The sequence below is a fragment of the Coregonus lavaretus genome, assembly GCF_964263955.1.
Source record: "Coregonus lavaretus genome assembly, chromosome: 18".
In the NCBI taxonomy this organism is placed as follows: domain Eukaryota; kingdom Metazoa; phylum Chordata; class Actinopteri; order Salmoniformes; family Salmonidae; genus Coregonus; species Coregonus lavaretus.
Window position 1 is genome coordinate 39,562,921 of NC_140005.1, and position 15,938 is coordinate 39,578,858.

At 41.3% G+C, this 15,938-nt stretch overlaps 1 protein-coding gene across 3 annotated transcripts in view; it reads left to right on the forward strand.

The window, feature by feature from the left end:
- The window catches only part of slc25a21 (solute carrier family 25 member 21), a 140,830-nt gene that overhangs the window by 117,143 nt on the left and 7,749 nt on the right, over positions 1-15,938 (forward strand). For all 3 annotated transcript variants that reach the window (XM_084182006.1, XM_084182005.1, XM_084182004.1), the window contains exons 6-8: positions 930-989; positions 14,391-14,498; positions 14,875-15,039. In XM_084182006.1, coding sequence (XP_084038132.1) covers positions 930-989; positions 14,391-14,498; positions 14,875-15,039 — 333 coding nt within the window. The remainder of the gene's footprint in view (positions 1-929; positions 990-14,390; positions 14,499-14,874; positions 15,040-15,938) is intronic.

Below are 15,938 nucleotides of genomic sequence, written 5' to 3' on the forward strand. Positions count from 1 at the left end.
TATTCCAGAACATGCATCATGTTTGCAACAAGGCACTAAAGTAATATTGCAAAAGATTTGGCAAAGCAATTCACTTTTGGTCCTGAATACCAAGTTTTATGTTTGGGGCAAATCCAATACGACACATTACTGAGTACCACTCTCCATATTTTCAAGCATAGTGGTGGCAGCATCATGTTATGGGTGTGCTTGTAATCGTTAAGGACTGGGGAGTTTTTCAGGATAAAAAAGAAACGGAATGGAGCTAAGCACGGGCAATCCTAGAGGAAAACCTGTTTCAGTATGCTTTCCACCAGACACTAGAAGATTAATTCACCTTTCAGCAGGACAATAGCCTAAAACACAAGGCCAAATCTATACTGGAGTTGCTTACCAAGAAGACAGTGGCCGAGTAACAGTTTTGACTTAAATTTACTTGAAAATCTATGGGAAGACCTGAAAATGGTTGTCTAGTAATGATGAACAGCCAATTTGTTGATCATTTTGAGAAGAATAATGGGTAAATGTTGCACAATCCAGGTGTGGAAAGTTCTTAGACTCACAGCTGTAATCGCTGCCAAAGGTGCTTCTACAAAGTATTGACTCAGGGGTGTGAATACTTATGTAAATTAGATACTGTATTTCTTTTTCAATACATTTGCAAACATTTCTAAAAATGTGTTCTCACTTTGTCATTATGGGGTTGGATGTGGTATATAATCCATTTTGAATTCAGGCTGTAACACAACACAATGTGGAATAAGTCAAGGGGTATGGATACTTTCTGAAGGCAATGTATGTGTGCATCATACAGTCATTAGTGGGCATACATGTAAGTGCAAGTTTTCCCACCATTGTGTGACTGTGTGTGTGTCTATGCAATGAGTCTGTCTGTAACTTCCTCCTCCTGGCTTTGACACCTCATTTCTCTTCATCTCTTCTCTCCATAGTTCTTCACCTTTGAACAGTACAAGAAGCTGCTCAGTCTCACCGGTCTGTCCGCTGGTCTAGTAAGTTACACACACAAACACACACACACACACACACACACACACTCAGACAACTATGTTGCATGCTTTTTCACTTCAGATTTTCCACACACAAAACAAAAGCACCCAAATATAGCTAGCCCCATCACTCAGGCCCAGGTAGATGGATAGATGGATAGACACTGACTGTCAACATTCTTACCTTGACTAAGCATCTTCTCCTGGATGACTGTGAGTCAGATGTGAAGCTGAGAAAGATTCACCTCTACAAGGCGTGACCCCCCCCTCCTCCCAACCCAGCATCCATCCATCTGACAGATGTGTGTCAGATGTGATGCCTGCATGATTGATGGCCTACCTGTGTGTGTCGGGTGTGATTTCTGTGTGATGGATGGCCTACCTGTGCTAGCCCGTACCTGTACGTACATAACAATGACTAGCCTAGCTGTACCTGATCTGGCACTGAGTAACAACCGCAGCGTGTTTGCATAGCCATCCAAGGAGGAATGTTTAGCTGTCCCATCAATCACTCCTCTCCAGTTCCTTCCCCTTCTCCTTTCCCCCCCCTCCACCTCCTTCAGTGTCTCTAAGCGGCCTCCCCCTCTCCTCCCTACCCCCCCTTCCTCTCTAAGCCTCCCACAACCAGCCCTACCCTCCCCTCATGCACTGTGTGGTTATATAATGCAACATCATTAGTAGTGAGTTTGTGTGTTTGTGTGTGTGGGGTGTGGTGTGTGTGTGTGTGGGATGGGGTGTGTGTGTGAGTGTCTGCCTGCATGTGTGTGTGCCCGCCCCAGGTCAGGACCCATCCTCACAGACAGACAGACAGGTGTGTTGACACATCCATTCAGCCACCTCTTCCTCACTCCCTTCTTGTTGCTGTTATTCCTCCCTGCTTCCTCATCAATCACACTGAGGCTGTTCAGCTGCATATCCTGAACAGGATGACACACACACAGGCATACTCACTCACACATACAGTACATACAGTACAGAATACACACACAGGTTCTGGGGCTCTTGACAGACAGACAGGAGGACAAAGAGAGAGGGAGAGTAATAGCCTGCAGACTTGTCTTCCCATTACGCCTGTCCCAGAGCACGCACACGCATGTAGTACAAGCCACACACGTCACACACGCATGCATACACACACACATATGCCACCTGGACAAGAGGAATACCTATGTCAGAATGGTGTTCATCGAGTACAGTTCTGCTTTCAATACTATAGTGCCCTCCAAGCTCGTCACTAAGCTCAGGGCCCTGGGTCTGAACCCCTCCATGTGCAACTGGGTCCTAGACTTCCTGACGGACTGATCCCAGGTGGTGAGGGTAGGCACCACCTCCGCCACGCTGATCCTCAACACAGGAGCCCCACAGGGTTGTGTGCTCATCCCCCTCCTGTACTCCCTGTTCACCCACGACTGCGTAGCTATGCACAATCTCAAACTCAATCATCAAGTTTGCTGACGACATGATAGTGGTAGGCCTGATTACCAATGACGAGACAGCCTACAGGGAGGAGGTTAGAGCCCTGGCAGAAAATAGCCTCTCCCACAACGTCAAAACAAAGGAGCTGATCGTGGACTACAGGAGACGGAAGAGGGAGCACGCCCCCATCCACATACACTGGGGAGAACAAGTATTTGATACACTGCCGATTTCGCAGGTTTTCCTACTTACAAAGCATGTAGAGGTCTGTCATTTTTATCATAGGTACACTTCAACTGTGAGAGACGGAATCTAAAACAAAAATCCAGAAAATCACATTGTATGATTTTTAAGTAATTAATTTGCATTTTATTGCTTGACATAAGTATTTGATCACCTACCAACCAGTAAGAATTCCGGCTCTCACAGACCTGTTAGTTTTTCTTTAAGAAGCCCTCCTGTTCTCCACTCATTACCTGTATTAACTGCACCTGTTTGAACTTGTTACCTGTATTAAAGACACCTGTCCACACACTCAATCAAACAGACTCCAACCTCTCCACAATGTCCAAGACCAGAGAGCTGTGTAAGGACATCAGGGTTACAATTGTAGACCTGCACAAGGCTGGGATGGGCTACAGGACAATAGGCAAGCAGCTTGGTGAGAAGGCAACAACTGTTGGCGCAATTATTAGAAAATGGAAGAAGTTCAAGATGATGGTCAATCACCCTCGGTCTTGGGCTCCATGCAAGATCTCACCTCATGGGGCATCAATGATCATGAGGAAGGTGGGGATCAGCCCAGAACTACACGGCAGGACCTGGTCAATGACCTGAAGAGAGCTGGGACCACAGTCTCAAAGAAAACCATTAGTAACACACTACGCCGTCATGGATTTAAATCCTGCAGCGCACGCAAGGTCCCCCTGCTCAAGCCAGCGCATGTCCAGGCCCGTCTGAAGTTTGCCAATGACCATCTGGATGATCCAGAGGAGGAATGGGAGAAGGACATGTGGTCTGATGAGACAAAAATCAACTCCACTCCCCGTGTTTGGAGGAAGAAGGATGAGTACAACCCCAAGAACACCATCCCAACCGTGAAGCATGGAGGTGGAAACATCATTCTTTGGGGATGCTTTTCTGCAAAGGGGACAAGACGACTGCACCATATTGAGGGGAGGATGGATGGGGCCATGTATCGCGAGATCTTGGCCAACAACCTCCTTCCCTCAGTAAGAGCATTGAAGATGGGTCGTGGCTGGGTCTTCCAGCATGACAACGACCCGAAACACACAGCCAGGGCAACTAAGGAGTGGCTCCGTAAGAAGCATCTCAAGGTCCTAGAGTGGCCTAGCCAGTCTCCAGACCTGAACCCAATAGAAAATCTTTGGAGGGAGCTGAAAGTCCGTATTGCCCAGCGACAGCCCCGAAACCTGAAGGATCTGGAGAAGGTCTGTATGGAGGAGTGGGCCAAAATCCCTGCTGTAGTGTGTGCAAACCTGGTCAAGACCTACAGGAAACATATGATCTCTGTAATTGCAAACAAAGGTTTCTGTACCGAATATTAAGTTCTGCTTTTCTGATGTATCAAATACTTATGTCATGCAATAAAATTCAAATTAATAATACAAAATCATACAATGTGATTTTCTGGATTTTTGTTTTAGATTCCGTCTCTCACAGTTGAAGTGTACCTATGATAAAAATTACAGACCTCTACATGCTTTGTAAGTAGGAAAACCTGCAAAATCGGCAGTGTATCAAATACTTGTTCTCCCCACTGTATACAGGTCCACAGTGGAGAGGGTCAAAAGCTTAATGTTCCTTGGCGTGCACATCACTGAGGACCTGAAATGGTCCCATCATACCGACACTGTGGTGAAGAAGGCACAACAGCGCCTCTTCAACCTCAGGCGGCTGAAGAAATTCGGCATGGCCCGTAAGACCTTGACAAACTCCAACAGATGCACCATTGAGAGCATTCTGTCGGGCTGCATCACCGCCTGGTACGGCAACTGCACCTGCCTCAAACGCATGGCCCTCCAGAGGGTGGTGTGGTCAGCCCAACACATCCCCACAGGCACACTGTCTGTCCTCCAGGATATTTACAGAACACAGTGTCAAAGGAAGGCCAAAAAGATCATTAAGGAACAGCCACTTTTAGCCATTTAGTGTACCATTTTCTTTCCAAATTATATACTGTCTATACACACCATGTATTTATATTCTTGATTGTCACACATGCTCACTCTAATACAGTGCCTTCAGAAAGGCCCCTTGATTTATTCCACATTTTGTTGTTACAGCCTGAATTCAAAATGTATTACATATATTTTTTATCACCCATCTACACACAATAACCCATAATGACAAAGTGAAAACATGGTTTTATACATTTTTGCAAATTGATTGAAAAGGAAATACAGAAAAATCTAATTTACAATAAATTGTAGACGCACCTTTGGCAGCGATTACAGCTTATAGTATTTTAGGGTAAGTCTCTAAGAGCTTTCCACACCTGGATTGTGCAACATTTGCCCATTATTCTTTTCAAAATGTTTCAAGCTCAAATTGGTTGTTGATCATTGCTAGACAACCATTTTCAGGTCTTGCCATAGATTTTTAAGTAGATTTAAGTAAAAACTGCAACTCGGCCACATTCACTGTCTTCTTGGTAAGCAACTCCAATGTAGATTTGGCCTTGTGTTTTAGGTTATTGTCTTGCTGAAAGGTAAATTCATCTCCCAGTGTCTGGTGGAAAGCCGACTGAACCAGGTTTTCCTCTAGGATTTTGCCTGTGCTTAGTTCCATTCCATTTCTTTTTTATCCTGAAAAACTCACCAGTCCTTAATGATTACAAGCATACCCATAACATGATGCAGCCACCAATATGCTTGAAAATATGGAGAGTGGTACTCAGTAATGTGTTGTATTGGATTTGCCCCAAACATAACACTTTGTATTCAGGACAAAAAGTTAATTGCTTTGCAAATTTTTTTGCAGTATTACTTTAGTGACTTGTTGCAAACAGGATGCATGTTTTGGAATATTTGTATTCTGTACAGGCTTCTTTCTTTTCACTCTGTCAATTAGGTTAGTATTGTGGAGTAACTATAATGTTGTTGATCTATCCTCAGTTTTCTCCCATCACAGCCATTCAACTCTGTAACTGTTTTAAAGTCACCATTGGCCTCATGGTGAAATCTCTGAGCGGTTTCCTTCCTCTCCGGCAACTGAGTTAGGAAGGAGACCTGTATCTTTGTAGTGACTGGGAGTATTAATACACCATCCAAAGTGTACTTAAGAACTTTACCATGCTGAAAGGAATATTCAATGTCTGTTTTTTTTTTACCCATCTACCAGTAGGTGCACTTCTTTGCGAGGCAAAGGAAAACCTCCCTGGTCTTTGTGGTTGAATCTGTGTTTGAAATTCACTGCTCGACTGAGGGACCTTACAGATAATTGTATGTGTGGGGTACAGAGATGAGTCAGTCATTACAAAATCATGTTAAACACTATTGTTGCACACAGAGTAAGTCCATGCAACTTATTATGTGACTTGTTAAGCAAATCTTTACTCCTGAACTTATTTAGGCTTGCCATAACAAAGCGGTTAAATACTTACAGTGAGGGAAAAAAGTATTTGAGCCCCTGCTGATTTTGTACGTTTGCCCACTGACAAAGACATGATCAGTCTATAATTTTAATGGTAGGTTTATTTGAACAGTGAGAGACAGAATAAAAACAAAAAAATCCAGAAAAACGCATGTCAAAAATGTTATAAATTGATTTGCATTTTAATGAGGGAAATAAGTATTTGACCCCTCTGCAAAACATGACTTAGTACTTGGTGGCAAAACCCTTGTTGGCAATCACAGAAGTCAGACGTTTCTTGTAGTTGGCCACCAGGTTTGCACACATCTCAGCAGGAATTTTGTCCCACTCCTCTTTGCAGATCTTCTCTAAGTCATTAAGGTTGAGGCTGACGTTTGGCAACTCGAACCTTCAGCTCCCTCCACAGATTTTTTATGGGATTAAGGTCTGGAGACTGGCTAGGCCACTCTAGGACCTTAATGTGCTTCTTCTTGAGCCACTCCTTTGTTGCCTTGGCCATGTGTTTTGGGTCATTGTCATGCTGGAATACCCATCCACGACCCATTTTCAATGCCCTGGCTGAGGGAAGGAGGTTCTCACCCATGATTTGACGGTATATGGCCCCGTCCATCGTCCCTTTGATGCGGTGAAGTTGTCCTGTCTCCTTAGCAGAAAAACACCCTCAAAGCATAATGTTTCCACCTCCATGTTTGACGGTGGGGATGGTGTTCTTGGGGTCATAGGCAGCATTCCTCCTCCACCAAAGATGGCGAGTTGAGTTGATGCCAAAGAGCTCCATTTTGGTCTCATCTGACCACAACACTTTCACCCAGTTCTCCTCTGAATCGTTCAGATGTTCATTGGCAAACTTCAGACGGCCCTATATATATGCTTTCTTGAGCAGGGGGACCTTGCGGGTGCTGCAGGATTTCAGTCCTTCACGGCGTAGTGTGTTACCAATTGTTTTCTTGGTGACTATGGTCCCAGCTGCCTTGAGATCATTGACAAGATCCTCCCATGTAGTTCTGGGCTGATTCCTCACCGTTCTCATGATCATTGCAACTCCACGAGGTGAGATCTTGCATGGAGCCCCAGGCCGAGGGAGATTGACAGTTATTTTGTGTTTCTTCCATTTGCGAATAATCGCACCAACTGTTGTCACCTTCTCACCAAGCTGCTTGGCGATGGTCTTATAGCCCATTCCAGCCTTGTGTAGGTCTACAATCTTGTCCCTGACATCCTTGGAGAGCTCTTTGGTCTTGGCCATGGTGGAGAGTTTGGAATCTGATTGATTGATTGCTTCTGTGGACAGGTGTATTTTATACAGGTAACAAACTGAGATTAGGATCATTCCCTTTAAGAGTGTGCTCCTAATCTCAGCTCGTTACCTGTATAAAAGACACCTGGGAGCCAGAAATCTTTCTGATTGAGAGGGGGTCAAATACTTCCTCATTAAAATGCAAATCAATTTATAACATTTTTGACATGCGTTTTTCTGGATTTTTTTTTTCTGTCTCTCACTGTTCAAATAAACCTACCATTAAAATTATAGACTGATCATTTCTTTGTCTGTGGGCAAACGTACAAAATCAGCAGGGGATCAAGTACTTTTTTCCCTCACTGTATTGACTCAAGATATTTCAGATTTTCATTTTTTATTAATTTGTAAAAATAATAATGCCACTTTAACGTTATGGGGTATTGTGTAGGCCAGTGACCAAAAATCTAAATTGAATCCATTTGAAATTCAGGCTGTAACACAACAAAAAGTGGAATAAGTCAAGGGGTGTGAATACTTTCTGAAGGCACCGTATATTTACTTGGATTGTTATTTCTTGATTTCTTGTTTAGATATTTTTGATTATTTGTGTATTTGTATTGTATTTGCGAGACATTCTACTGCACTGTTGGTAACATTAGCATTTCGCTGCACTTGCCATAACACCTGCAAATATGTGTACGTGACCAAGAAACATTGATATGACGCATGCATACAAACACGTATGCACGCACACACACATCATGCATTGGTCTTTTCCCCTCACACAGGCTCAACACACGTTGACCACCCTTCACTGTACGTCAAACACACACTCAAGTACTTGATATTATATGTCCATTCGATTGGACTGTTTTACTTTTCTGGAAAATCTGTCATTTCACCCCTATACTCTTCCACCAGTCGTCTTGGGGTTTTTCCCCTTGTCATTGAAAGTGACAACCTCCTCCACCTGTCCAACAGTTCTCATACAAGAACAGATCCGCCTTTGCATCCTCCTCATCCGTCTTCAACGTCTATGACATCCGCCTCATCTTTCTCTCTCTCTCTCGCTCCCTCTATCCACTGTTTTGTTAGCTCTTTACATTTGTAGACATGTAACAATGGCTGTCACAGCATGACTGAGACTGATGTCCTATGTCCGTGTCTGAGAGAGACTGGTTTCTGTAACGCTATATGCCCTATATGCCATGAAGCTTTATCATCAGTTGTACTGTTGTCTTAAACACACTACTGCGCTCACAATGTTAACCCATATAATCCATCTTATACTATATACCTTATGTACGTACACCTTATAAACAAATACGCCCTATACCATAAACAGATATGGCTCATTAACCTTTACGGACCAAATAATGATGATCCACACTTCTTTGACAATATATATAATAAATTATCAACCCTGCAAGCAATACAAGACTCTATTATTATGGTGGGAGATTATAATACTGTTTTAAATAGCTCAATGGACCGTAAAGGAAATCACACTACAAACTATCACCCTCATGCTCTTAAGGAAATCGTGAATGTCATGGATACTTTAGAACTAGTAGATATATGGAGGCTTAAATATCCTGAACTAGTGAGATATACATGGCGGAGACTCAATCAAGCTAGTCGTCTTGACTGCTTTCTTATGTCATTCTCGTTGGCACCAAAAGTTAAAAAGTGTTGATAGGGGACAGAATGCGGTCGGACCATCATATAATTGGCATATACATTACTCTTACTGAATTTCCACGTGGGCAAGGATATTGGAAATTTAATCAAAGCCTATTGGATGATGACTTGTTTTTAACTAGGACAGAGGAATATATAACTGATTTCTTAAGACATAACATTGGTACAGCAAATCCCCTTATTGTATGGGACACTTTTAAATGTGCCATTAGAGGCCATGCAATTCAGTACTCATCTCGAAAACAAAAGCAATTTAGGTCAAAAGAGTCCATACTAACAAAGGAAATAGAAGGTCTAACAGAACAGATAGATAGCAATAAAAACTGTAACATAGAGGCTCAGAATAAATTAGAGGAAAAACAAAAAGAAATGGAGAAACTTATTCAAGAAAGCTCAAGTGTAATATATTATAAAAATAAAGCAAACTGGATGGAATATGGGGAAAATGCACCAAATAATTTTTTTATCTTCAACATAGAAATGCTACCAAAAATAATTTACTGAAACTGGTTACAAATGACGGAGTCACCCATGATTCACCAAATGATATTTTGAAGGATGAAGCAAAGTACTTTCAGCATATGTTTTCGTTTCAGTCGCCTCCATCTCCTCTAACTGAAGCTAATTGTAGAGATTTTTTTTCTATTGATAATGTAAAATGTACAGCCATACAGAAAGACTCATGTGAAGGTGAAATTACAGAGGAGGAACTTCTGGATGCAATTAAAGACTTTATGTCCGGGGAAACTCCAGGGTTGGATGGCATTCCAGTCAAGGTATACCAAACCTTTTTTGATATACTCAGAGGACCGTTATTAGCATGTTTTAACCACTCCTATGTAAATGGTAAATTATCAGACACTCAAGAAGAAGGTCTGATTTCATTATTACTGAAACAGGATACAAGTGGAAAATAAAAAAAATTGGAGGCCCCTTACACTTCAGTGTTGTGATGCAAAGATTATAGCTAAATGTATAGCGCATGGAATTAAAAAGGTATTGTCGGACATTATTCATTCTAATCAGACAGGTTTTTTACATGGACGATACATTAGAGATAATATAAGACAAGTACTGGAAAGAACATCTGGGAAACCAGGCCTGCAATTCATAGCAGACTTTGAAAAGGCATTTGATAAAGTACGACTGGGGTTTATATATAAATGCCTGGAGCATTTCAATTTTGGTTTCTTACAAAATGGGTTAACATCATGTATAGTAACCCTAGGTGTAAAATAGTAAATAATGGCTATTTCTCAGAAGGTTTTAAAATGTCAAGAGGAGTGAAACAAGGTTGTCCACTATCGGCATATCTATTTATTATGGCCATCGAAATGTTAGCTATTAAAATCAGATCCAACAATAATATCAAGGGATTAGAAATCCAGGGCTTAAAAACAAAGGTGTCATTGTACGCTGATGATTCATGTTTTCTTTTAAATCCACAACTTGAATCCCTCCACAGCCTCATAGAGGTTCTAGATACATTTTCTAACCTCTCTGGATTACAACCAAATTATAATAAATGTACTATATTACGTATTGGATCACTAAAAAATAAAAAATTTACATTACCATATAGTTTACCAATAAAATGGTCTGATGGTGATGTGGATATACTCGGAATACATATCCAAATGAAATAAATGATCTCACTCCAATACATTTTAATAGAAAGTTAGCAAAAATAGATAAGATCTTGCTACCATGGAAAGGTAAATACCTGTCAATTTGTGGAAAAATCACCCTGATTAACTCTTTAGTATTATCCCAGTTTACCTATTTGCTTATGGTCTTGCCGACACCTAGCAAAAAGTGTTTTAAATTATATGAGAAAAAAATATTCTATTTTATTTGGAACGGCAAGCCAGACAAAATTAAACAGGCCTATTTATATAATTAATATGAATTCGGAGGACAGAAATTATGAAATATTAAAGCATTAGACCTATCACTAAAAGCTTCAGTCATACAAAAGTTATACTTAAATCCGAACTGGTTCTCTAGCAAATTATTAAGATTAACTCACCCAATGTTCAAGAATGGCCTTTTTCCCTTTATGCAGATTACAACCTCTCACTTTCAGTTATTTGAAAAGGAAATCATCTCCCAAATATCACTATTTCTAAAACAAGCCATAGAAAGTTGGTTGCAATTTCAATTTAATACTCCAGAAACGACAGAACAAATAATGCACCAAAATTGTGGTTAAACTCAAATATAGTAATTGATGTTTTTTTTTTTTTAAAGGTATAATCTTTGTAAATGATATCATCGGTAGGACTGGTGGAGTTATGTTGCACATGCAGCTACCAAAAACATATGGAAATGTCTGCTCTACCCAAAATTACAACCAAATAATTGCAGCCTTACTGCAAAAATGGAAGAGGAAAGTGGAAGGGGGAGAAAGTAAGGAACTTGTCTGTCGGCCTTGCATTAAAGAACATACTTGGTTAAGGAAAACTGTGATAAATAAAAAAGTATATCAGTTTCATTTAAGGACCAAAGGAGTGACAGCCGTCCCATATAGATTGAAAAATAGTTGGGAAGAGATTTTTGACGTACCGATCCCATGGCATAGTGTTTATGAACTGATACGCAAAACGACAATGGATTCAAAACTTAGAATCTTTCAATTTTAAATTATTATATAAAATTCTTGCTACCAATAGAATGTTATTTATATGGGGGATACAATCTTCCCAGCTCTGAAGATTTTGCTGCGAAGAGACAGAATCATTAGATCATTTGTTTTGGTACTGTCCATTTGTAGCTTGTTTTTGGACACAGGTCCAGGAATGGCTAAAGGATTGCAATATTTACCTGGAGCTAACCCTGCAGATAGCACTACTGGGTGATAGTCAATCGATCAATAATATTATAATACTTTTAGCAAAATTTGCAAACAATGAGAATAGAAGGGTTGAGAACTTTTGTAAAACATCACAGTACAGTTGAAAAATATATGGCAAATAGAAATCCAATATGGATGGTGTTAAGAGATAGATGGGAGGTGTTGAATGGAGTTGAAGGATGGGACTAATAAAACAAGATAAGTAATGTAAAGCATACTGTGTCCATAATAACTATATAGGTTATAGGTTGAGAGCTTTTGTGAAAGAGCACAGTTAGAAAGATATGGCATATAGAAGCAAACCGGATGTACATCATGAAAATGATCGGAGAGGTTGAGGGTAGAGGAAGTTCAGGAGTAAAAACAAACAAAATATAATTATCGTAGAATTGACTGTGTCCATAAAATGTATATAGTATGTGTAAGCTGGAAGTAGAAGCCTAAGCATTGTTGTTCACTAGTTTACTCCAATTAGGGAAGGGGTGGTGTGGTTGTTAAGTAGTAAAGGGAAATATATTTTTAAAAAGGATATGTATATATATGTATTTGTACAGTGAGGGAAAAAAGTATTTGATCCCCTGCTGATTTTGTACGTTTGCCCACTGACAAAGACATGATCAGTCTGTAATTTTAATGGTAGGTTTATTTGAACAGTGAGAGACAGAATAACAACAACAAAAATCCAGAAAAACGCATGTCAAAAATGTTATAAATTGATTTGCATTTTAATGAGGGAAATAAGTATTTGACCCCCTCTCAATCAGAAAGATTTCTGGCTCCCAGGTGTCTTTTATACAGGTAACGAGCTGAGATTAGGGGCACACTCTTAAAGGGAGTGCTCCTAATCTCAGCTTGTTACCTGTATAAAAGACACCTGTCCACAGAAGCAATCAATCAATCAGATTCCATACTCTCCACCATGGCCAAGACCAAAGAGCTCTCCAGGGATGTCAGGGACAAGATTGTAGACCTACACAAGGCTGGAATGGGCTACAAGACCATCGCCAAGCAGTTTGGTGAGAAGGTGACAACAGTTGGTGCGCTTATTCGTAAATGGAAGAAACACAAAATAACTGTCAATCTCCCTCGGCCTGGGGCTCCATGCAAGATCTCACCTCGTGGAGTTGCAATGATCATCAGAACGGTGAGGAATCAGCCCAGAACTACACAGGAGGATCTTGTCAATGATCTCAAGGCAGCTGGGACCATAGTCACCAAGAAAACAATTGGTAACACACGACGCCGTGAAGGACTGGAATCCTGCAGCGCCCGCAAGGTCCCCCTGCTCAAGAAAGCACATACACAGGGCCGTCTGAAATTTGCCAATGAACATCTGAATGATTCAGAGGAGAACTGGGTGAAAGTGTTGTGGTCAGATGAGACCAAAATCGAGCTCTTTGGCATCAACTCAACTCGCAGTGTTTGGAGGAGGAATGCTGCCTATGACCCCAAGCACACCATCCCCACCGTCAAACATGGAGGTGGAAACATTATGCTTTGGGGGTGTTTTTCTGCTAAGGGGACAGGACAACTTCACCGCATCAAAGGGACGATGGACGGGGCCATGTACCGTCAAATCTTGGGTGAGAACCTCCTTCCCTCAGCCAGGGCATTGAAAATGGGTCGTGAATGGGTATTCCAGCATGACAATGACCCAAAACACACGGCCAAGGCAACAAAGGAGTGGCTCAAGAAGAAGCACATTAAGGTCCTGGAGTGGCCTAGCCAGTCTCCAGACCTTAATCCCATAGAACATCTGTGGAGGGAGCTGAAGGTTTGAGTTGCCAAACGTCAGGCTCGAAACCTTAATGACTTGGAGAAGATCTGCAAAGAGGAGTGGGACAAAATCCCTCCTGAGATGTGTGTAAACCTGGTGGCCAACTACAAGAAACATTTGACCTCTGTGATTGCCAACAAGGGTTTTGCCAGCAAGTACTAAGTCATGTTTTGCAGAGGGGTCAAATACTTATTTCCCTCATTAAAATGCAAATCAATTTATAACATTTTTGACATGCGTTTTTCTGGATTTTTTTGTTGTTATTCTGTCTCTCACTTTTCAAATAAACCTACCATTAAAATTATAGACTGATCAAGTCTTTGTCAGTGGGCAAATGTACAAAAACAGCAGGGGATCAAATACTTTTTTCCCTCGCTGTGTGTGTGTGTGTGTATGTATGTATGTATGTATGTATGTATATATATATATGTGTGTGTGTGTGTGTATATATATGTGTGTGTGTGTGTGTGTATATATATATATATATATATATATATATATATATATATATGCGAGAGAGAAAATACATATGGGGGATTGGAAGTGATGTAGACAATTACAAGTTACAATCTATCTGCAATATTAAAGCTGATCTACCCCCTAATAACAAAAATTAACAAATTAAATACGCCCTATACATTTCCCTGTAGCTACCTGCCCTTCTCTGTTTCACTATTCCCTCTGTCCTTTTCCCTCCCTGTTGATCTGGAACTTGAATCTGATATTTCACTACCGTACGTCTCCCTTTTTAACCATCTCCCTCTTTCTCTCCCTCTTTCCCCCGCCCTCCCTCTCTCCCAGGGTCTGTCAGTAGCAGGTCTAGGGTCAGGTCTGACCGAGGCATTGGTGGTCAACCCATTTGAAGTGGTCAAAGTCAGCCTGCAGGCCAACAGAGATTCATTCCAAGTGGTGAGATTCAAAAGCACTGTTTAATAGGAATTACTACACTAATATCTCACTGTTGTCACTTATGATGGCCCGAATCCTAACTTGAGATCTGCATGCTTAACTTGACCTTTACCATTGATGTTTACCTTGACAGTAACCATTGACACCGATGCATGATTTATGCGATCGTCAAGTTAAGGATTCCGCCCTTATAGTGGGTCTTTGCTATTCTCAGTCATTGGCCGTTTTGTTCTGCTCCATACTGCATGCAGCCTTCCATGTTTTCTTAAGGACGTTTTCTTAACTATTTATTTTACTCACTTAAAGTAGAGCTATTCTATTCTCTGTCATTTACATTGTGCTCTTTTCTTCTCCTCCTGACCTCGCCTCTATACAGCAGCCCTCCACGTTTGCCCAAGCACGGAACATCATCAACGCAGGCGGCTTTGGCCTGCGAGGGCTGAATAAAGGGTTAACGTCGACCCTGGGGCGCCACGGCGTCTTTAACATGATCTACTTTGGATTCTATTTCAATGTCAAGGACGCCATTCCTGCCAGCCAGGTATCAGGAGATTAGATTGCATGTCCCTGTCTATGTTGTTGCTGTCCTGGCCTGTATCTCTGTTGTTTTTTTCCATAGACGTTCTGTTTTTACACCAAACAGACCAAGGACTTTTGACTTTCCTTTACATTAGATCAGTTGGATGTAACTGTATGTGTACAGTTTTTCTTTTTAGTATTAAGTTGTATTGTAGGTCCTAGACTATCTATTCCTAAACCAAACTGACCAGCCACCAAGTAACGTTCCCTTACTAATTGTATATGTCCTGTCCATAGACAAAGCCAGGCCTGTTAATACATTTTAGAGCCTTTCAAACAGCCTCTGTCTAATATACAGGATAAGTGGCTCTCAGGCACTTAGCAACAGGTCTGTGAAAATGCCAAGCTTATGGCTATTGGATTGGTTAGCCATGCTGGAAGTACTACAGTTGGATTGGTTAGCCATGCTGGAAGTACTACAGTTGGATTGGTTAGCCATGCTGGAAGTACTACAGTTGGATTGGTTAGCCATGCTGGAAGTACTACAGTTGGATTGGTTAGCCATGCTGGAAGTACTACAGTTGGATTGGTTAGCCATGCTGGAAGTACTACAGTTGGATTGGTTAGCCATGCTGGAAGTACTACAGTTGGATTGGTTAGCCATGCTGGAAGTACTACAGTTGGATTGGTTAGCCATGCTGGAAGTACTACAGTTGGATTGGTTAGCCATGCTGGAAGTACTACAGTTGGATTGGTTAGCCATGCTGGAAGTACTACAGTTAGATTGGTTAGCCTTAGCACTGCAGTCAGTGAGGCAACTGAGGGGAAGGAAAATCAGAGAGGAGTTTGGTAGAATGCAGCTAATACCTCGTCTGTTTGCTCTCTATAACATCCTCAAAGGTTCACGTTACACATCCGGCA